The 24,114-nt window shown below is 46.2% G+C and overlaps 1 protein-coding gene across 3 annotated transcripts in view; it reads right to left on the reverse strand.

The window, feature by feature from the left end:
* PTPN2 (protein tyrosine phosphatase non-receptor type 2) overlaps window positions 1-8,984 on the reverse strand; it is a 55,631-nt gene extending 46,647 nt beyond the window's left edge. For all 3 annotated transcript variants that reach the window (XM_077810468.1, XM_077810467.1, XM_077810466.1), the window contains exons 1-2: window positions 8,737-8,984; window positions 2,100-2,190 (exon numbers count right to left, since the gene is read on the reverse strand). In XM_077810468.1, the coding sequence (XP_077666594.1) occupies window positions 2,100-2,190; window positions 8,737-8,805 (160 nt within the window). In that variant the 5' untranslated portion in view covers window positions 8,806-8,984. The remainder of the gene's footprint in view (window positions 1-2,099; window positions 2,191-8,736) is intronic.
* Window positions 8,985-24,114: the final 15,130 nt, after the last annotated feature.

A 24,114-nucleotide genomic window follows, 5' to 3' on the forward strand; every position in this document is an offset into this window, starting at 1 on the left:
ATTAAATTTTAAAAAAAACTAATCTTCAAGTGATGCCAAAGGTTTAAAGAAAGTCAAAACACTGAACCAATGAAAGTCACTGGCCAAGTACCTGGAACTAGAATTTGTTGAAGTGCAAAAACTTGCTTTTGACAGCAGCAGCCTTTTCTGCAAGGGCAAAAATAATGTTTTCTATATTTGTTTATTCCACTAGTTCAATTAACAGTTCATTTAACACTGAGAAACTGACTGGGAGCTGGAAAAGCAGGAAAACTTATTTTTCTCTTCCAATTTATGAATAAATACTAGGTCAGAGAGGTTGAGCTCTACTAGTCCTAAAGTCTAGAAAAATATTGTGACCAGAAACATTCAATTCACTATCTACAGACCAGAATTCCTTTGCTTAATAAATCAGTTTTAATTTATCAATAAATATTTTCCATTTATTTTTTTCTTATGTATCCAACACAGTTAAGGTAGTTTTATTTAACTAATAAAAACAAATTTTAAAATGCTGGTTTTGTGCATTGTTATTTAATTCCAATTTCCATCCAAATGCAGCTTGACAATTCACAAGTAATACAATGAATCACCTAGTAAATAAGAAATATCATTCACCATTTTCTAACATAACAAAAAGTGTAAAAATTTAAGAATCTGTAACAAACCTTTATAAACTCCATAAGTATTTAAATAAAGGGGCACAGCTATAGTGTATCCTCAAAATTAGAACAAAGAAGTAGCTGCCAGAGTTTCCAGCCAATAAAAGCAGAAGCAGCCAAAGCAGTGACTCCTGTATTGGAATGAGGGGGTAAAATGGGGCACAGCCAGGGTCACCTTTCTCCCAGCATTCCCTTGGATCCAGAACTGTACAAGGGATAGCACCCTCACTCTCTTGGCACTAAGACCCAGGTGGTGCTGTGCCTTGCCGTCCCTCACCCCCACGTGATCCAACCTTGGGCGGAAACTACAGAGAGACTCCAGCAAGTAAGAACAGAAGCAGCCTATTCAGGGATTTCTGGACATTCAGAGACATTTCTATATATGGCTGGACTTTCTCCATCCTGTACTGATTGGGTGCTTGATCCAACCTCTCCCCCCCCCCCCAATCTTTTTTCTCCTGCCCAGTTCCCCTCAATCCCTTTCCCTTTAACTAATCCCCTCCTAAGCACCCATCTCACACACAGCCCCAAAAAAGAATCATGGCACTAACATGACATCAGCCAATGTAACATGTTTACTCTGCTTGTCTGTTCTACCCCCTTAACCCACACTCTGCCTGTCTTGTCTATTTAGATTGTCAATTCTTTGGGGGCAGGGACCACTCTGTTTGTACAGTGCCTAGCACAATGGGGCCCTGTTCTTGGTTGGTCCTTAAGCACTACTGTATTAAACATGATTAATTATAGAAACCAATGAAAATCAACCTCTCTTTAGGAAAAGAAGTACAAATGCAAAACAATATGGAAATTGTTCATTTAAATCGTGATTAGAATCAGTGATTTAAAATTGGTCCACCTTGCTTGCTCACATACATTTATATATTTGTACACAGTATTTATAACTACCAACCCGCATGTCACTAATCACTCTAACAGTGTATTACAAGGATCGGCAACCTTTGGCCCGCGGCCTGCCAGAGTAAGCCCCCTGGTGGGCCGGACTGGTTTGTTTTCCTGCCGCATCCACAGGTTTGATGGATTGCAGCTCCCACTGGCAGTGGTTCACTGCTCCAGGCCAATGGGGGCTGTAGGAAGTGGCGGCCAGCACATCCCTCAGCCTGAATTGCTTCCTGCAGCCCCCATTGGCCTGGAGCAGCGAACCGCAGCCAGTAGGAGCCGCGATCCGTCAAACCTGTGGACACGGCAGGAAAACAAACCGGTCCAGCCTGCCAGGGGGCTTACTCTGGCAGGCTGCAGGCCAAAGGTTGCTGATCCCTTTATAGAAGGGCCAAATCTTATATTATTAAAAAACAGATACTTCTCAAAACAAATCATTTTAGGTTATAGTGTTCATAAATAAGTATCTCTTTGAAAAGGAAAAAAGTGAGTAACAAATCTAGAGACAAAACTGTTTCATTTTGGATTTAATTACACGGAGCAAAGGATATATATACTTACATGGGCTGACATCTCTGTATCTATTTCGATTTCTGTTTTCTGGATATTTTGCAACTCTATGAGGATAGTCATTGGATTTACGCCGAATTTCCTTAAAATTACAAAAATAGAGTTTAGTAATCTCCTCAATTCACTCTGAGGAACATTCTGCACAGCAAAAAAAAGTATTTTAAAAAATCATATTTAGTTTATCAAGGTTCACCTTTGCTCAGGACTTCATTTGTGCCTGGCATTTAGAACTATCGCTTCTTACACTACTCTAGTCAGTTAACACTGCACAGACAGCATAGACAATTTGGTGAGTATTTCACATGACATGAAACAAGGGAGGATAAAGGATTTGGCATGGCTATGCTCTTTGCATGTGTCTTCATATGGTGTCTCCCATGCCAAAATGGGACTTAAATAGGTCTAATACTGTTTTACAAAATGTTCCCTCTGCACCATGAAGTGCCTGTGAAATCCAATACAGCTCCTCTCTGTTGTCAAGACGGATAGTGCTTGGCGATTTCAGCATCAAACAGATAACTCAGAGTTATCTCCTGATTTGTAGCTGTGGTAACAACCGTGGGACTATTCCAGTAGTCTGATAACTCACACAGCTGACCACATCCAGGGTCTGTTTGGAATGGAACAAAGGCAATTAACTCCATCAGTGAGAGGTCACGACACACCATCCCAAGAACAGCAAGGGATATATTTTGAGGGTCTGCTCTCAGAAGTTCCTAGAACAAGTACATTTCCAGAGTGTTCTGAGAGACAATACTATTTGACAGACTAAAAGAATGGCGAAGTATGATAGTGTGAAGGGATGGAGAAGGGATTTTAGCGATCAGCCCTTGACTAATGACAGTGGCTTCTAAATATAGAATTTCAGAAATGTAGGGCTGGAAGAGACCTTGAGGGTCCATTCAGTCCAGCCCCCTCCACTGAGGCAGGCCCTAGTATACCTAAATCATCTCTGACAGGCGTTTGTCTAACCTGTTCTTAAAAATCTTCAGTGATGGGGATTCCACAGCCTCCCTTGGTAACCTATTCCAGCACTTAACTTTCCTTAAAAGTTAGATATTAGGAAAAAAACTTACTAACCCACATCCTCCTTGTTGCAGATTAAGCTTATTATTTCTTGTCCTACCTTCAGTGGACATGGAGAACAATTGATCCTCATCCTCTCGATAACAGCCCTTAATATATTGGAGACTTATCAGGTCACCCCTACAGTCTTTTTTTTCCAGAAGAAATATGCTCACTTGTTTAAACCTTTCCTCATAGGTCATGTTTTCTAAATCTTTTATCATTTTTGTTGCTCTCCAATTTTTCCACATCTTTCTTAAAGTGAAGTGTCCGAAACTGGATACACTACTCCAGCTGAGGCCTTCCCAGTACTGAGTAGAATGGGACAAATATTTCCCATGATTTCCATATAATACTCCTGTTAATATACCCAGAAAACTGCATCACACTGTTGGCCCATATTCAATTTGTGATCCACCTTTTCAGCAGTACTATCACCTAGCCAGTTACTTCCGATTTTGTAGTTTTGCATTTGATCTTTCCTTCCTAAGTGTAGTACTCTGCCCTTGTCTTTTCCCAATTTCGTCTTGTGGATTTCAGACCGATTCTCTATTTTATAAAGTCATTTTGAATTCTAACCCGGTCCTCCCAAGTGCTAGCAACCCCTCCCATCTTAGTGCTATCTGCAAATTTTATAAGCATACTCTTCACTACATTAGCCAAGTCATAATGAAAATGTGGAACAAGTACCCGGCCAAGGACAGACCTCTGTGGGACCCCACTGAATATATCCTCCCAGTATGACAGTGATCCATTGATTACTTCTTTGAGTACAGCCTTTCACCCAGATATGAACCCACCGTATAATAATTTCAGCTAGAACACATTTCCCTAGGTTGCTTATAACGATGTCATGGAAGACCAGATACATCATGCCTACTGCTCCCTCCCCTCCACATCCACTAAGCCAGGAATCATGACAAAGAAAGAAATTAAGCTGATCTCATGATTTATCCTTGAAATCTATGCTGGCTATTTCTTATAATGGTATTATCCTCTAGGTGCTTACAAAAATTGTTTAATAACTTGTTCCAGGTATGGAAGTTAGGGAACAAAGAGGACCTGGGGTATAAACTGGTCAGCCTTTTTTAAAAGAAAGGTACGATGTCTGCCCTTCTCCAGTCCTCCGGGATCTCCCCTGTCCTCCATGAATTCTCGAAGACAACTGTTAACAGTTCCAAGATTCCTTTAAGTACACTCAGTGAACTTTGTCAGGCCTCCCAACTTAAATATATCTGTTCTTTCCCTATTCTGGCTTGTTGTTAACACTAACTGTGTTAAGCATCTGGTCACAACTAACCTTTAAATAAAGTCTGAAGCAAAAGAGGCATTAAATTCTTCAGGCCTTCTTGATATCCGTTATTAGACCTGCTGTTTAGTCTCACTAAACAGTGGGCTACACTTTCCTTCATCCTCCTCTTGCTCCTCAATAAGAAGAGATTCTGTAAATATGTCTTTCATGTCCTTTGCTAGGTGTAACTCATTTTGTACCTTAGCCTTTCTGATTTTGTCCCTATATGCTTGTCCTATTCATCTGTACTCATCCTTAGTAATTTGTCCACGCTTCTATTTTTTTTTTTTTTTTTTTTACTCCTGGGGGAATTCTGCACCCCTGCACAATGCAGAATTTGCGCAAATTTCACGTTTCCATTATAGAAGTGGGGCTGTAGAGCTGCTGGCAGCCATTAGGGGATGCTGGACTCTGCAGAGCCCAGCTCTCCAGCTTGTAGTGAGTGGAGTGCCCAGTCTGGTAGGGATGGAGGCTCTGCACACTCTGGCTGCCTGGCTTTATCCTCATCCGCCCCGGGACAGGAAAGAACCCAGGAGACCCGGCTCTTGCAAAGGGTGAGAAAGGGCAGGGCAGCACCACCCCACATCCCACACCACAACAGTAAAGAAGCTTGGGTGGGGAAGAGTAAAGGCTCTGAGGGGAGGGAGGAGGGTGTCTGGGCTCTGGGGATGCCCTGCAGCTGAGTTCTGAGGGGGGGAAGGGGTGCCCCACAGTTGGGCTCTGGGGGGAGCAGGTACGGGTGTCTGGGTTGGAGGGTGCCCCATGGCTCGGCTCTGGGGGGCCCCAGGCAGCTCCCTCCAGTACCCCTCAACTGGAACTGGGTTGTCATAGGGTTGGTTTTTTTAAACTCTCTATTCCCGAGGGAATTTTTTTTTTTTAAAATCTGTATTGTTGACAGGTAGTTTAAAATAAATTAACAAAATTGAAACTGGAATGATTATGTTGTGTTATTTTGACAAATAAACTACATAGAATTTTAAAATATTATGCGCATAATTTTTAGGTGCATAATTCCCCCAAGAGTAACTTTTGTAAGATTCCCTTTGATTTTTGATGATTAAAGAGCTCTTGATGGAGCCACATGGGCCTCTTACTATTCTTCCCATCTTTCCTCCTCTTCTGGTTAGTCTCCCATATGTCTTTAATATAGGGGTGGGCAAACTACAGCCCAGGGGCTGCATCCGGCCCTTCAGACATTTTAATGTGTCCCTTGAGCTCCCGCCAGGGAGCAGGGTCCATGGGCTTGCCCAGCTCTGTGCATCCTGTGGCGCCGCGTGGCTCCTGGAAGCAGCAGCATGTCCCCTCTCCAGCTCCTACATGCAGGAGCAGCCAAGAGATCCACACGCTGCCCCCACAGATCCCACTGGCCGGGAACCATGGCCATTGGGGGCTCCAGGGGCAGTGTCTGCAGACAGGGCAGTGTGCAGAGTTGCCTGGCTGTGCCTCAGCATAGGAGCCGGAGCGGGGGACATGTTTCTGCTTCTGGGAGCTGCTTGAGGTGAGCACCGCTGGGAGCCTGCGCCCCCTCCCAAGTCCCATCCCTGCCCTGATCCCTCGGTCCAGCCTGGTGCATCCTCCAACACCCCAAACCCTCATCTCAGAGCCCTCACCCACATACACCTCCACCCCCAGTTTCATGAGCATTCATGGCCTGCCATACAATTTCCGTATCCAATGCGATGCTCGGGCCAGAAAGTTTGCCCACCCCTGCTTTAATATCTCTAAGTGCCAGCTCTCCTGACTTTTTCCTTTAGATGTTCTTCCCAAGAACTTACCTACCAGTTTTCTGAGTTTGTTGAAGTCTGGCTTTTTGAAATTTATTGTCTTTATTCTGCTACTCTCATTCCTCCCTCTCCCTAGGAATCATTGATTCTATCACTTTCACCCAAATTGCCTTCTACCTTCAGATTCACAACCCGTTTCTCCCTGTTGGTCAGAATCAAGTCTAAGATGCCTGCCTCCTCGGCTTACTTCCTCTACTGTCTGAAACAAGAAATTCTACCAAAGTGTTCCAAGACCTATTATAAGCTGTATCTGTGCCATTCCCCAGCTTCATCCTCCAAGGCCAGCTTCATCTAATACAGGCAAATAGAAAAGATGGCTGGAGTGCCAGGCGTCTGCTGAGTTTGACTAACTGTGACAGAGACCTTTTTGTAGTCTTTCTGTACTTGTATCTGAGAAGATAAAGAAAAGTTTTACACTGTACAATAGCACCTTGTCAAGTCTTCTCTCCTTCCTTCACATCAGTGATGCTGCTACTTCTGACAATAAACGTCCCACAGGACTCAAAAACTATTCTCCCCTTTTTTTCTCTCCAGCAATGCCACTGCAGAGGTCCCGACTATTCTTTGCCTTGACTATTATAATCTCCTCATGGGCTTCCTTCAATCTACCATCTGCATCATCCTCATTGCAAAAAAGCCCCACTCTCGTCAAATCTCTTCAAATTGTCTTCACTGTTCTTCCTGAAAACAGGTATAATCAGAGAGGATTTCTATGGCACTATAATCTAAAATGAACTTGGATCCTGTTGTTAGATATGAATATTGTCACTTTTATTGAAATATCATTACATATAAACAAATTAATTATTTATGCATTAAAAATCTGTGAGGTAAGTGTTGTGGAGTTTCCCATAAAAATAAATATATTATTCTCTCTTTTTTTTTTTTTTAAAAGTGTCTCTCTTAAAAAGTTTAGTGCACATTTTAAATTGCATACACATAGCTTACTGACAATTTTGGAGCAACTCAACCTACCAGAGATACAAGAGTTAAAAACAACAAAAGTATGCAAAAGAAACCTCTTATCGGAATGCATTACTTTAAGCTCTTCTCTCTCAGAATGCATGTTTACATACAAAACCCTCTGATTTGCCACAGAGGTTAAACCAGCAAGGGATACGACTACAATGACCCAAAATCTGTTGGAGGAGAGTTTCTCGACAAACACTGGCAAGTCCATGGAATTGGAGGACTCACTCTACAAGGAAGGAGACCCCACCTTTTTTTGCCTATTGAATTTTTCCTCGAGAATTTCCTGAGCATAACTTGCAGTCTTCCTTGCCTCCAGTATTCATTACCCATCTATATGGGGAGGCTTGCGCTTGAACATGGCTGTGTAGTCGCAGCACCAGCGCTCTCCCAGCACTGTAAGAAAACCACCCCCACAAGGGGAGTAGCTCCCAGAGCTGGGTGCACTGTCTACACTGGCATTTTACAGCACTGAAACGTGCAGCACTTAGGAGGATGTGCGTGTGTTTTTTCACACCCCTGAGCAAGAAAGTTGTAGTGCTGTAAAGTCGCTGTGTAGACAAGGCTTTAAACAAGTCACATTCACTTGGTGCTGCTTATTCCTCATTTGTAAAACAGGCCTAACATCTAATAACTCTGTGGGGTGTGATGCCAGCTAGATGAGCAACCTTTGTAAAGCTATTTTATAAAACTTTAACTCGAAGGATAGGAGTGCAAATTATTAATCACTACTATTTTGGCAAAAATAGACGTAGTAGCTCTGACTCAGGTGACCCAACATATGAAAGGTAGTTACTACACATCATGCAACTTCTGGTGACATAACGTGTGAAGTGGTCTTGCCATTAGATATTCACAAGCAATTAACGCTGCCAGAATATTGGCGCTACGCTGCGAACAAGGGACTAGCAGGAATGCCCCAGCACCACTGCAAAGCTGGCAGCCGCCGCAGCCCTCTGCTCCCTCGGGAGTATTTCACAGATATTGCTTTATCTGCCTGCAGAACGACACCCAGGACGAGAGGTGTCCGCAGCGTGCGAAGGGCAGAGGGGAGGCTGGTGGAGCAGCCTGACAAACACACTGAGGCACGGCTTCAGCAGGCAGCGCCCCAGAGGCCGGACTAGGAAGCGGGGGCGTCGGCAGGCGAGGACTCATTGTTGCGCGTGCGCATTTTCAATTCTGCTCTACCCGCACTTCATTCAACACGCGCCTCATCCACTCACCCCCACCCCTCGTACTTGACGCACGCGTGCTCCCAACAGCCCTGTCCACCTCCTCCCATCTCCTCATAGAACATGCGCACTTCCACGGCGCTCCTCTCCCCCCGCCCCTTCTCGGGGCATGCGCAGTGTCTCCCGGCGGCTTGGTGCTGGCGCTACCGCGCGCACCTGAAATCAAGCCGTGGCCCAACGACTTCCGTTTCCCAGTCTAAGACAAGAGCCTCGCGTGCCGCCCAGAGCCGCCTGTCTCTCCCTCCCCTCCCCCAGCCCTCGATAAAGGGAGTCCCTTGTTCACTCACAAAGTAGCGAGCCTGCCAGTCGTTAGCAGCGTCGATCTCCTGGAACTCCTGCTCTATGGAGGCTGCCATGGTCGCGGCCGGAGCGAGGGTGGCCGCTGGAGTCCTGCAGGCTCATAACCTCTCGCTCGCTCGCTCCGCCCAGAGCACGAGCGGCGGCGAGCGCAAGTCCCAACTCGCCGCGCGCTCCGTCTTTGCCTGCCTCACAGTCCGCCGCGGCTCGCTAGTCGCCACCGCCGCCGTCATGCGCATGCGCGGTCGCAGCCAACCAGCCTCCGCCTAGCCGGGGCAGTCGAAACCCCACCCCAGGGAAAGCACCTGGGTTGACGTCACGATACGTTCTGGGCCGGGGTGGGGTGGGAGAACGCACAGGTGGGGAGGGGGTGGGACCGTCAGGGGGTTCCCTGCCCGCCCCGCTGTGAGTGGGGGAGAACGGCGGGGGGAGAGGTTGCGGAAGGACCAGAGCGCCGCCCCTCTCCGCCTGTACCGCGGCCGGGGGTCTCCGCTAGTCCGCTGGGCTCGGAGTCCTGAGACGCCTGACTGGCTGACAAACCCCCACCAGCGAAGGCGGCGCGGCGGCTGCCCAAGGGCGCGCGCGCTCGCGCTGGATAATGCTCAACCGCCAAACAGCGGAACGTGCCGAGCGAGCGGCGCCCGCGTCACCTTAACTCTGCCCTGTGGGAACGCGGCTCAGGCCCGGCCCCACGTGTGCCCACTGCCTTTGCCGGCAGGGCGTGTCCCCCAGGGAGCACAGCAAGGGGCCACTAGCGCAAAGTCAAAAACCTCTTTGCTGCGGCGGGGAGCCATTTGAGTGAGCTGCTCTGACCACCAGCAGCCTGCACCTGCCTTGTATTCAAACACTTAGCCCAGTCTGCAGAATGCTGGCATGCCTGGTCATTTTACAGCCTCTTTATGCACAAAATGCCCTCTGACCTTTCTTTTCACTTACCCATCAGTGCATCTGCAGGTTGCTCTCAGATCTCACCTCTGTACTGACAGTCCCCTTGGCAAGATCATTCCTGTACACAGGTACTGATTTAATCCTCAGAAGTCAGCACTGAAATGAGCCAATATCTCAAAGTACACTTGCACATCTTTCCTTAGATCACACATGCTGAGGAGGCAGGGAGTGGGTGTCAGACTCTAAGTGAGGCAGGACTCCCAATCACAGCTATGCCAAGCTAATGCCAATTAATCCTTTAATCATTCAATACAGCTACAGTGTATGCAGATAATTTCCAAAGGTTATTATCAGCTCCAGGGGGCTAGAGCAGGTGTGGGCAAACTTTTTGGCCCAAGGATATAGAAATTGCATGGCAGGCCATGAATGTTTACCAAATTGGAGTTGGGTGCAGGAGGGGGTGAGGGTGAGGGTGAGGGCTCTGGCTGGGGGTGTGGGCTCTGGGGTGGGGCCAGAAATGAGTTCAGGGTGCGGGAGGGGGCTCCATGTTGGGACCAAAGGCTTTGGTGGGAGGGCAGCAGGGGGATCGGGGCACGGGATTGGGGTACGGGAAGGTGGCTATGGGGTGCAGGCTCCGGGCGGCACTTATCTCAAGTGGCTCCCAGAAGCAGTGGCATGTCCCTTCTCTGGCTCCTACATGGAGGTGCGGCCAGGCAGCTCTGCTGCTTGCTGCCCTGTCCACAGGTGCCACCCCTGCAGTTCCCATTGGCCGTCATTCCTGGCCAATGGGAGCTGAGAGGGCAGCGCTTGGGGTCGGGGCAGTGTGTGGAGTGGAGCCCTCTGGCTGTCCCTACGCGTAGGAGTCAGAGGGGGGGACATTCCACTGCTTCCAGAAACCGCATGGTGCGGCCCCCGACACCGCTCCCGAGCTGGAGCGCCGGAGTGGGGCAAGCCCCAGACCTGGCTCCCCAGTGGGAGCTCGAGGGCTGGATTAAAACAGCTGGTGGGCCAGATCCAGCCCATGGGACGTAGTTTGCCCACCTCTGGGCTAGAATTAAGGTTATGTTGGTGCATCCCTTCACTCTGTATTTCCTGGTTTTCAGAAGTTGAAGTTTGATTACCTACGCCAGTGTTTTGCAAACTGTGGGTCGTGACCCACTACTGGGTTGCAGCATGTAAGGCGCTGGGTCACTTTTGTCTGGTCAGCACTGCTGACCGGGACGTTAAAAGTCCCATCAGTGGTGCTGCCCAGCTAAGGCAGGTTTGTGCCTCCCTTTTCCGACACTGTGCTGTGCCCTGGAGGCAGACAGCAACAGGTCTGGCTTCTTGGCAGGGGGACCACAAGGCTGCACATGCTGGCCCTGAGCACCGGCTCCACACTCCCATTGTCCAGTACCTTGCACACCTCCACCTTGCATGCCTCCACCTAAGAGCCAGACCTGCTGCTATCCGCCTCCGGGGCACAGCACGGTCCATGGTGCACCCCAGCCGCGCTGCTGACCGGGAGCCGCCAAAGGTAAATCCACACCACAACCCCACACCCTAATCTCCTGCTCCAGCCCTGAGCCCCCCCACACACACCTGGAACCCCTTTCTGCAATCCAAACCCCTCATTCCCAGCCCCACCGCAGAGTCTGCACCCAAAGCCCTGACCCCCTCCTGCACCCCAAGCCTCTGCCCCAGCCCTGAGCCCCCCCAAACCAGAGCCCTTCCTGTACCCCAAACCCCTTATCCCCAGCCCAGAGCCCTGACCCCCTCCTGTACCCCAACTCCTGCCCTAGCCCTGAACCCCCGTAGACCCAGAACCCCTTCCTGCAGCCCAAACCTCTCATCCCTGACCCCAACCCAGAGCCTGCACCCCCAGTCCAGAGCCCTGACCTACTCCCACACCCCAACCCCCTGCCCCAGCCCAGAGCTTCCTCCCACACCCTGAACCCCTTATTCCCAGCCCCACCCTACAGCCCTCACCCCAACCCTCTGCCCCAGCCCTGAGCCCTCTCACACCCTAAATCCCTCATCCCCAGCTCTGTGAGGTTGCAGACATCAAGAATGTTCTTCAACTGGGTCCCCAGAAAAAAAGTTTGAAAACCACTGACCTAAGCTATTTCAGAGGTTTGAGTGTTCTGGAAGGGCACAAGATAACACAGGACAACCTTTACTCTGCCTTTTTTATGTTGGTGAATTTCCTATTTTTTTATGTAGCACACACTCTCACACACATACACATATTAATTTTGTTATTGTGCACTGGTAATCAAGGTCATGCTTCACATTTTTGTGAAGCATAAGGTTGCTGACAGAGCAGGGAGACAAAACACAGACATGGTTTATTTCACCATGTATAGATGTTTTTGTTCCATCCATATAGGTTTGTAGAAAGTATAAGCTCATGTACGGAAACTGGTGTATCTGTCTGTATAAGGGACTAGGTGTAGATGGTCTAACATAGGGTCACAGCTGGGCTGGTGTGTCCACAAGTCAAGTAGTTAGCAAGCAGGGATCAGAGTAATCGATAGAGCCAGGATCAATAGGCCAGAATCAAAGTCAGAGTCAGGCTTGGTCAGAGACCAGAGATAGTTAACAGGCTGGAATCATGAGGCAAGAGAGAGGATCATGGGCTGGAGATCAGAAAGCCCAGGAAACTTCTTACACCACCATCCAGGGTTAAATAGTGACCAGGGGCCTATCAGAAGGCCACAGGGTGCTGTTCCTCTAGTCCCTTTGGGCGGTACTTACTGTGGCACATAATCTCCTTGGATGTGGCTCTTCACAGTCTGCTGCTGGCAATGTGGGAATGTCAGCTGACCCAAGCTCTGCAAACCTAGATTCTAGCCTCATGGATCTTTACAGTCTACTTCTCAGCTATCCCCAGCAATTTATAGCACCACCACCACCATTCTCTACTAATCCTCCTTTCACAACCCATGAAAGGATTAGCTGTTTAAAAAATATTTCTTGCTCTCTTGCACCCTCTGCTGCTGCATATACATATTACAGACAAAAAGAAAAGGAGTACTTGTGGCACCTTAGAGACTAACCAATTTATTTGAGCATGAGCTTTCGTGAGCTACAGCTCACTTCATCGGATGCATACCGTGGAAACTGCAGAAGACATTATATACACACAGAGACCATGAAACAATACCTCCTCCCACCCCACTGTCCTGCTGGTAATAGCTTATCTAAAGTGATCATCAAGTTGGGCCATTTCCAGCACAAATCCAGGTTTTCTCACCCTCCACCCCCACCACACAAACTCACTCTCCTGCTGGTAATAGCCCATCCAAAGTGACCACTCTCTTCACAATGTGTATGATAATCAAGGTGAGCCATTTCCTGCACAAATCCAGGTTCTCTCACCCCCTTAACCCCCCTCCAAAAACCACACACACAAACTCACTCTCCTGCTGGTAATAGCTTATCCAAAGTGACCACTCTCCCTACAATGTGCATGATAGGTTTTCTCACCCCCCACCCCCATACACACACACACAAACTCACTCTCTTGCTGGTAATAGCTTATCCAAAGTGACCACTCTCCCTACAATGTGCATGATAATCAAGGTGGGCCATTTCCAGCACAAATCCAGGCTTTCTCATCCCCACCCCGCCCCGGGAAACAAACACACACACACACACACAAACTCACTCTCCTGCTGGCAATAGCTCATCCAAACTGACCACTCTCTAAGTTTAAATCCAAGTTTAACCAGAATGTCCGGGGGGGGGGTAGGAAAAAACAGGGGGAAATAGGCTACCTTGCATAATGACTTAGCCACTCCCGGTCTCTATTTAAGCCTAAATTAATAGTATCCAATTTGCAAATGAATTCCAATTCAGCAGTTTCTCGCTGGAGTCTGGATTTGAAGTTTTTTTGTTGTAAGATAGCGACCTTCATGTCTGTAATTGCGTGACCAGAGAGATTGAAGTGTTCTCCGACTGGTTTATGAATGTTATAATTCTTGACATCATGTGCCAGCAATGCCCCTCTGCCATTTACATTGGTCAAACTGGACAGTCTCTACGTAAAAGAATAAATGGACACAAATCAGATGTCAAGAATTATAACATTCATAAACCAGTCGGAGAACACTTCAATCTCTCTGGTCACGCAATTATAGACATGAAGGTCGCTATCTTACAACAAAAAAACTTCAAATCCAGACTCCAGCGAGAAACTGGATACTGCAAATTGGATACTATTACTTTAGGCTTAAATAGAGACTGGGAGTGGCTAAGTCATTATGCAAGGTAGCCTATTTCCCCCTGTTTTTTCCTAGCCCCCCCGCCCCCCCACGACATTCTGGTTAAACTTGGATTTAAACTTAGAGAGTAGTCAGTTTGGATGAGCTACTGCCAGCAGGAGAGTGAGTTTGTGTGTGTGTGTGTTTTTGTTTCCCGGGGGGGGGTGAGAAAGCCTGGATTTGTGCTGGAAATGGCACACCTTGATTATCATGCACATTGTAGGGAGAGTGGTCACTTTGGATAAGCTATTACCAGCAGGAGAGTGAGTTTGTGTGTGTGGTTTTTGGAGGGGGGTGAGGGGGTGAGAGAACCTGGATTTGTGCAGGAAATGGCCCACCTTGATTATCATACACATTGTGAAGACAGTGGTCACTTTGGATGGGCTATTACCAGCGGGAGAGTGAGTTTGTATGTGGGGGGGCGGAGAGTGAGAAAACCTGGATTTGTGCTGGAAATGGCCCAACTTGATGATCACTTTAGATAAGCTATTACCAGCAGGACAGTGGGGTGGGAGGAGGTATTGTTTCATGGTCTCTGTGTGTATATAATGTCTTCTGCAGTTTCCACGGTATGCATCCGATGAAGTGAGCTGTAGCTCACGAAAGCTCATGCTCAAATAAATTGGTTAGTCTCTAAGGTGCCACAAGTACTCCTTTTCTTTTTGTGAAGTTCTGGTTGTTTTGCCAGATTTGTGCTAATGTCACCATGATGATAATTTCACTTTATTTTGTGTCTGTTTCAGTTTCGAGTAGCCTAAAAGGTAGCTGTGTTTGGAGAAATGAGCTGTCCTTTGGAGATTCTACCCAATGAATGCCAAGGCTCATAGTGATCAAGAAATCTGTGTGAGAGCTGAAAAAGGTATCAATAGCAGCTCTGAGTTTAGTCGTCTTTGGATCCCCTGGGGATTGTTCTGTATACTGTGCGGTATTGTCTCAGGGCAGGACTAGTACCTGGTAATTATTGCTGTAAGAGTAAAGAGGAGAAAGGTGTATCTTTAAAGAATGTTTGTGCAATGATATTAGGATAAAAACTAATCATAGTACTATTATGGAATTGATTATGTACATGTTCCTACAGATTTACGTTTTTGGATCATTTGCTGGAATTAGCATCAGTAAAGTTGGTTGCCCAGAGAAGATGATTACTGTCATCTGCTCATTTCACGATGGCATGATGCCATGGTGGTGGAGCATGGTGACTCATCAGAAGCCTTCCCTGTTATCAATGGTACCAAACAAGGATGCATAATGTGACTCTTTCCCATTGTCTTTTCGGCCATGGTCTGTTCACATTCTAGAGGCGTACACATCCAGTTCAGATTGGATGGGGAATCTATTTAATCTACAGTGACTCAGGGCCCACACTGCGGTAATTGAACAGCTATTTAGAAAGCTCCTGTTTGCTGACGACTGTGTCTTCATTACACACACATACTCAAGGACATTCAGCTTATCGTGGATTGCTTTGCCTATGCCTCGAAATGTTCTGGTTTCATAATCAGCTTGAAAAAGACAGAGGTCATGTACCAGCTAGTGCCAGACCACCAGCATCGCAAGAACCATGATCCCAGCATCACAACTGATAACATATTGCTCAACTCAGTTAGGAAATTCAGGTAGCTGGGTAGCATACTTTCCAGCAATGCCATGTTGGATAATATCACACAGCTCCTGGCGAAGGCCAGCTTGGCATTTGGCAGGCTCACGCACAGGCTCTGAAGGGAGCATGAAGTCTGCCTCAAAATCAAAATAAACATCTACTGCACTGTTGTACTTACCTCACTCCTCTACTGCTGCAAGACACGGTCACTCTACCAATACCACATCAAATTGCTGGAGAGCTTCCACCTTTGCTGCCTATGATCCATCTGCAACATCAAGTAGCAGGACAGGATCCCCAACACTGAAGTCCTTGAGAGGTGCCAAATCCCAGGCATTGAAAGCATGCTAATCAGGGCTCAAATTTGCTGGGTCAGACACGTGGGCTGCATGGAGCTGTACAGCCTATACATGGGCTGTATACTTTGAAAGCAATGCTGTACAACCAGCTGAATACGGGAACCCGCTCTGAGGGTCGACCCATCCTCAGATATAAAGACACCTTGAAGGCCAACCTCAAAGCATGCAAAATAGACATTACAACCTGGGAACTGTTGCATTGGACAGACCCAGCTGGAGAGGTCTGTGCCATGAGGCCCTGTCCACTTTTGAGGAATGTCATGTGGGGTCTTTGCAGGAGAAGGGAGCACATCATAAGGCTTCAAACCCTCCCCCTAATGACAACACTTGCAAGACATGCAACTGCATATGCAAATCCAGGATTGGACTCACTTCCCATGTGAGAAGCCATAAAAAGAAATAAATCCAGGACTCAGGTCAGCACTAGCTCAACGCTCATCCATCATAACTATTTGGAAGTGGTCTTTTTTGTGGTACTTTTCTGTGAAGTGAGTACTGGAATTGGGAATAGATGAAGAAGAAATTTCTCCCTGCGGCAATTGTATTCACAAATACACGTCACATCAGTATTGACTTTGAGGAATCAAGCTAGGGTAGATTGATCTAAATTAAAATAATTTAAATCACGGATTTTTATCATGGCTGAAATCAGCAAGCAGGAAACCTTGATTTAAACAATCAATTTTATTCTTGTTTTGCATTTGTACTTTTTAGTTATTTTCCTTTAAAAAAAGGTTGATTATCATTATTTGGTAACCATTACAATATTGATTTGCAACTAAATATAGACTTTACACTAAGTTTGGTACTTCTTATTGCTAACCTGGAGTATACACTCTTTCTATACATGTTTAAGCAATTCTATATCTCAACAGATACCTGTTCAGATTCTTAATTTTTACATTTTTGTGTTATGTTAGAAAATGGTGAATGATATGTTTATTATTTTTTATGTGATTTGTGTCAAGCTGCATTTGGAGGAAAATTTGAATTCAATTAAAAATGCACTTAAACAGCATTTTAAAATTGTTTTTACTAGTTAAATAAAATTACCTTAAATGTACTGGATACATAAGAAGAAAAGAGTAAGTTTAATAAGACACATTTTGCATTTTAAACAAACGGATTTATTAAACAAAGGAAATATTATGTGTAGTTAATAAATTGAACAGATTGTGTCTGGTTACCATGTCCTTCAAGATTTTAGAACAAACAGAACTCACACTCTCTCACCTAGTTTTATTCATAGATTGGAAGAAGAAAACAAGCTCTCCTGCTTTTCCAACTCCCAGTCATTTTCTCAGCTTTGACATTAGTTAAATAAATGGAAATGAAGAAACTATTATCTTTGCCCCTGCAGAAGAGGCTACTGCTGTCAAAAGCTGGTGTAGTGCACCCCAGCAAACTCTGGTTCCAGGTGCTTAGATCAGTACTTCACCAATTCAGTCATCTAACTTTCTTGAAAACTTTGGCAGCAAACCCTTGCAGCTGTGAACGACTCCCTGCAGGTCTGGGAAGGAGAAGAAGGGGACCCTGCTGTACGCCCAGGCCTGAGAAAAGAGATGAAGAACTTCAGGAGCTGCAGAAGGAGCTGAGTGTGAGTACGGAGGGGATCAGAACCGATGTGGAGACTGAGGAAGAGGAACTGATGTGAGGGCAGAATTTACGTGGGTTCAGGGGGTACAGTACTGATGTGGAGGCTGAGGAGCAGAACTGGTGTGGGTGCAGAATTAATTAGTGGTCTGGGAGGCAGGCAGATGTGGGGGGTGGGGCAAAGAATTAATGATGTGTTTGGAGAGAAGCAGGAAGCTCCACACCATCAGGCATCCAATAAAAGCTCCTGCAGCAGTGGCTGAAATCACTTTCTAAATTTTTGCAAGTTTGCAACAGTAATTGTTTCACACACACGCAGGAGTTGGGCAGGGAGAACAGTAAAAACACAGTATAATTTTCCCCAAAAATAGTGGTTTTTTTTCTTCTAAATCTCACTATTTTGGGGGGTTTAACCTCATGAGTTGTTAACTTTTGAGGTTGGTGATACTGAAATACCAACCCTCCCACAATGCACACATGTGGAAAACCTTTCAGGAAGATCAATGGTCCAACTAGCCCAGTACTGGCTAGTGCCAGATGCTTCAGAGGGAATGAACAGAACAGGGCAATTATCAAGTGATACATCCCTTGTCATCTAGTCCCAGCTTTCGGCAGTCAGAGGTTTAGAGTTACCGAGAACATGATTTTGTGCTCCTGACCATCTTGGCTAAGAACTCCATGAACTTATCTATTTTTTCTCTGAATCCAGTTATACTTTTGGCCTTCACAACATCCTCGGCAATGAGTTCCACAGGTTGATTGTGCATTCTGTGAAGAAATAGTTCCTTATTTTTGTTTTAAGCCTGTTGCATATTAATTTAATTGGGTGACTGATCAGTGGTTTTTGTGTTATGTGAAAGGGTAAATAACACTTTCCTATTCACTTTCTCCACACCATTCATGATTTTATAGATCTCTATCACATTGTCTCTTTTCTAAGCTGAACAGCCCCCGTCTTTTTGATGTTCTCATACGGAAGCTGTTCCATACCCCTAATCATTTTTGTTGCCTTTCTTTGTACTTTTTCCAGTTCTAACATACCTTTTTTGAGATGGGGTGACCAGAACTGAACACAGCATTCAAGGTGTGGGCGTACCATGGATTTATATAGTAGCATTATGATATTTTCTGTCTTATTATCTATCCTTTTCCTAATGGTTCCTAATATTCTGTTAGCTTTTTAGACTGCTGCTGCACATTGAGCAGATGCTTTTAGAGAACTATTCACGATGACTCTAAGATCTCTTTCATGAGTGGTAACAGCTAATTTAGACCCCATCATTTTGTAATATGTATGTATAGTTAGGATTATGTTTTCCAGTGTACATTACTTTGTGCTTATCAACACTGAATTTTATTTGCCATTTTGTTGCCCAGTCACTCAGTTTTGTGAGATCCCTTTGTAACTCTTCTCAGTCAGTTTTGGACTTAACTATTTTGAGCAATTTATATCATCTGCAGACTTTGTCACTTCACTGTTTACCCCTTTTTCCAGATAATTTATGAATACGCTGAACAGCACTGGTCCCAGTATAGATCGTTGGGGAACCCTGCTATATACCTTTCTCTATTTATTCCTACTCTTTGTTTCCTATCTTTTAACCAGTTTTTGATCCATGAGAGGACCTTCTCTCTCATTTTACATTCATGTCCTATAATAAAACACTGGGACAGGAGGAGAAGTGAGCATCGTATAAGGTTTTACTTTATTATGATTATTTTATCATCAATTTTAAACTGACCAGTTTTGTACTGCTTAGACAGTAGGATCATTTTCTGTCAGTGCTGAGGTGGGTTCCCAGCATCAAAAGGCCATTGTTCCTAGTCTGTGCATCACAAATGCCATTTGAATTAACTGGTGTTCCGGTAGAGTTCCATTTTTAACTGCAGCTGGAGGTACACGTAGATTAGTTATGAGTCAATTTCTGTTTCATAATGCATTAACTAGGATCCTTGTATTTTCTGGATTTCAGGCCAGATCCTCAGCTGATGTAAACCGGCCTATCTCCACAGACTCCACAAGCTGAGAATCTGGCCATCAGTCTTTAAAAATATATTATATTGATATTCTGGATTTAAGAAGTTCATTATATTTTAAATCTGACAGAAATTATATTTTTACTAGTTCTTTGAGATTTTTAAACCTTGATTAAATCACTGAATCATACATGCTGTAAAAGAATGGATTGTTTGACAGATGACTCACTCTGTATGACTGGAAACAATTCTTCTGGGAAAAAATGAAGCCCTATTCTTTATAATCAACAGAGTACGGTACAAGAAAGTCATCTTTCATCAGAAAGCAAACAAAAAACCCTAATTCATGAACACTACTGTGAATTAGAGAACTTATAAGCAGCATTAATGTTGCTACTCACAAAAAATGACTAACCAACACATGTTCAAAGAACCAATAAATAATTGCATTTTTTATATATGTCCATAAATATGTCCATAAACATATTTTAAGGAAGAACACACTATTTTATTTCTGCTTAGCAATGACTGGATGGTCCTAGATGAGGGCATGGGTATTGTATCACTTTTCTTCTGTATCATTATAAAGTAAAATCACTTTGTGTTTCAAATGTCTGTGGTTTTATTATACCATCTCAACAAATAATATGAATAAAATTTTTAATTACAGCATTGGAAACACAAAGCGTGACCAACTTTACTTGCTTTCATGTATTTTATTCCTTTTACTTAACCTACTATAAATTAACCTCCAGAGTTTTTACAAATGCTTGGAAGTATGGCTATGTCTACACTACGGAATAAGGTCGAATTTATAGAAGTCGGTTTTTTAGAAATCGGTTTTATATATTCGAGTGTGTGTGTCCCCACAGAAAATGCTCTAAGTGCATTAAGTGCATTAACTCGGCGGAGCGCTTCCACAGTACCGAGGCTAGAGTCGACTTCCGGAGCGTTGCACTGTGGGTAGCTATCCCACAGTTCCCGCAGTCTCCGCTGCCCATTGGAATTCTGGGTTGAGAACCCAATGCCTGATGGGGCTAAAACATTGTCGCGGGTGGTTCTGGGTACATATCGTCAGGCCCCCATTCCCTCCCTCCCTCCGTGAAAGCAAGGGCAGACAATCGTTTCGCGCCTTTTTTCCTGAGTTACCTGTGCAGATGCCATACCACGGCAAGCATGGAGCCCACTCAGGTAACCGTCACCCTATGTCTCCTGGGTGCTGGCAGACGCGGTACGGCATTGCTACACAGTAGCAGCAACCCATTGCCTTCTGGCAGCAGACGGTACAGTACGACTGGTAGTCGTCCTCGTCGTGTCCGAGGTGCTCCTGGCCACGTCGGCTGGGAGCGCCTGGGCAGACATGGGCGCAGGGACTAAATTTGGAGTGACTTGACCAGGTCATTCTCTTTAGTCCTGCAGTCAGTCCTATTGAACCGTCTTATGGTGAGCGGGCAGGCGATACGGATTGCTAGCAGTCGTACTGTACCATTTTCTGCCAGGCAGGCAAGAGATGAGGATTGCTAGTAGTCGTATTGTACCATCTTCTGCCAGGCAGGCAAGAGATGAGGATGGCTAGCAGTCGTACTTTACCATCTTCTGCCGAGCATCCATGAGATGTGGATGGCATGCAGTCCTTCTGCACCGTCTGTTGCCAGCCAAAGATGTAAAAGATAGATGGAGTGGGTCAAAACAAGAAATAGACCAGATTTGTTTTGTACTCATTTGCCTCCTCCCCTGTCTAGGGGACTCATTCCTCTAGGTCACACTGCAGTCACTCACAGAGAAGGTGCAGCGAGGTAAATCTAGCCATGTATCAATCAGAGGCCAGGCTAACCTCCTTGTTCCAATAAGAACGATAACTTAGGTGCACCATTTCTTATTGGAACCCTCCGTGAAGTCCTGCCTGAAATACTCCTTGATGTAAAGACACCCCCTTTGTTGATTTTAGCTCCCTGAAGCCAACCCTGTAAGCTGTGTCGTCAGTCGCCCCTCCCTCCGTCAGAGCAACGGCAGACAATCGTTCCGCACCTTTTTTCTGTGCGGACGCCATACCAAGGCAAGCATGGAGGCCGCTCAGCTCACTTTGGCAATTAGGAGCACATTAAACACCACATGCATTATCCAGCAGTATATGCAGCACCAGAACCTGGCAAAGCGATACCGGGCGAGGAGGCGACGTCAGTGCGGTCACGTGAGTGATCAGGACATGGACACAGATTTCTCTGAAAGCATGGGCCCTGCCAATGCATGCATCATGGTGCTAATGGGGCAGGTTCATGCTGTGGAACGCCGATTCTGGGCTCGGGAAACAAGCACAGACTGGTGGGACCGCATAGTGTTGCAGGTCTGGGATGATTCCCAGTGGCTGCGAAACTTTCGCATGCGTAAGGGCACTTTCATGGAACTTTGTGACTTGCTTTCCCCTGCCCTGAGGCGCATGAATACCAAGATGAGAGCAGCCCTCACAGTTGAGAAGCGAGTGGCGATAGCCCTGTGGAAGCTTGCAACGCCAGACAACTACCGGTCAGTCGGGAATCAATTTGGAGTGGGCAAATCGACTGTGGGGGCTGCTGTGATGCAAGTAGCCCACGCAATCAAAGATCTGCTGATATCAAGGGTAGTGACCCTGGGAAATGTGCAGGTCATAGTGGATGGCTTTGCTGCAATGGGATTCCCTAACTGTGGTGGGGCTATAGACGGAACCCATATCCCTATCTTGGCACCGGAGCACCAAGCCGCCGAGTACATAAACCTCAAGGGGTACTTTTTGATAGTGCTGCAAGCTCTGGTGGATCACAAGGGACGTTTCACCAACATCAACGTGGGATGGCCGGGAAAGGTGCATGATGCTCGCATCTTCAGGAACTCTGGTCTGTTTCAAAAGCTGCAGGAAGGGACTTTATTCCCAGACCAGAAAGTAACTGTTGGGGATGTTGAAATGCCTATATGTATCCTTGGGGACCCAGCCTACCCCTTAATGCCATGGCTCATGAAGCCGTACACAGGCAGCCTGGACAGTAGTCAGGAGCTGTTCAACTACAGGCTGAGCAAGTGCAGAATGGTGGTAGAATGTGCATTTGGACATTTAAAGGTGCGCTGGCGCAGTTTACTGACTCGCTTAGACCTCAGCGAAACCAATATTCCCACTGTTATTACTGCTTGCTGTGTGCTCCACAATATCTGTGAGAGTAAGAGGGAGACGTTTATGGTGGGGTGGGAGGTTGAGGCAAATCGCCTGGCTGCTGGTTACGCGCAGCCAGACACCAGGGCGGTTAGAAGAGCACAGGAGGGCGCGGTACGCATCAGAGAAGCTTTGAAAACCAGTTTCATGACTGGCCAGGCTACGGTGTGAAAGTTCTGTTTGTTTCTCCTTGATGAAGCCCCCCGCCCCTTGGTTCACTCTACTTCCCTGTAAGCTAACCACCCGCCCCTCCTCCCTTCAATCACTGCTTGCAGAGGCAATAAAGTCATTGTTGCTTCACATTCATGCATTCTTTATTCATTCATCACACAAATAGGGGGATGACTACCAAGGTAGCCCAGGAGGGGTGGTGGAGGAGGGAAGGAAAATGCCACACAGCACTTTAAGCACAGCACTTTAAAAGTTTACAACTTTAAAATTTATTGAATGACAGCCTTCTTTTTTTTGGGCAATCCTCTGTGGTGGAGTGGCTGGTTGGCCGGAGGCCCCCCCACCGCGTTCTTGGGCGTCTGGGTGTGGAGGCTATGGAACTTGGGGAGGAGGGCGGTTGGTTACAGAGGGGCTGCAGTGGCAGTCTGTGCTCCAGCTGTCTTTGCTGCAGCTCAACCATACACTGGAGCATACTGGTTTGGTCCTGCAGCAGCCTCAGCGTTGAATCCTGCCTCCTCTCATCACGCTGCCGCCACATTTGAGCTTCAGCCTTGTCTTCAGCCCGCCACTTACTCTCTTCAGCCCGCCACCTCTCCTCCCGGTCATTTTGTGCTTTCCTGCACTCTGACATTATTTGCCTCCACGCATTCGTCTGTGCTCTGTCAGTGTGGGAGGACAGCATGAGCTCGGAGAACATTTCATCGCGAGTGCGTTTTTTTTTCTTTCTAAGCTTCACTAGCCTCTGGGAAGGAGAAGATCCTGTGATCATTGAAACACATGCAGCTGGTGGAGAAAAAAAAAGGGACAGCGGTATTTAAAAAGACACATTTTATAAAACAGTGGCTACACTCTTTCAGGGTAAACCTTGCTGTTAACATTACATACATAGCACATGTGCTTTCGTTACAAGGTCGCATTTTGCCTCCTCCCACCGTGTGACTACCCCCTCAACCTTCCCCCCTCCCTGTGGCTAAAAGCGGGGAACATTTCTGTTTAGCCACAGGCAAACAGCCCAGCAGGAATGGGCTCCTCTGAGTGTCCCCTGAAGAAAAGCACTCTATTTCAACCAGGTGACCATGAATTATATCTCACTCTCCTGAGGATAACACAGAGAGATAAAGAACGGATGTTGTTTGAATGCCAGCAAACATACACTGCAATGCTTTGTTCTACAATGATTCCCGAGTACGTGTTACTGGCCTGGAGTGGTAAAGTGTCTTACCATGAAGGACGCAATAAGGCTGCCCTCCCCAGAAACCTTTTGCAAAGGCTTTAGGACTACATCTAGGAGAACCGCAAATGCCAGGGCAAAGTAATCCTTTCACATGCTTGCTTTTAAACCATGTATAGTATTT

Source organism: Eretmochelys imbricata, chromosome 2 (genome assembly GCF_965152235.1).
Source record: "Eretmochelys imbricata isolate rEreImb1 chromosome 2, rEreImb1.hap1, whole genome shotgun sequence".
In the NCBI taxonomy this organism is placed as follows: Eukaryota; Metazoa; Chordata; order Testudines; family Cheloniidae; genus Eretmochelys; species Eretmochelys imbricata.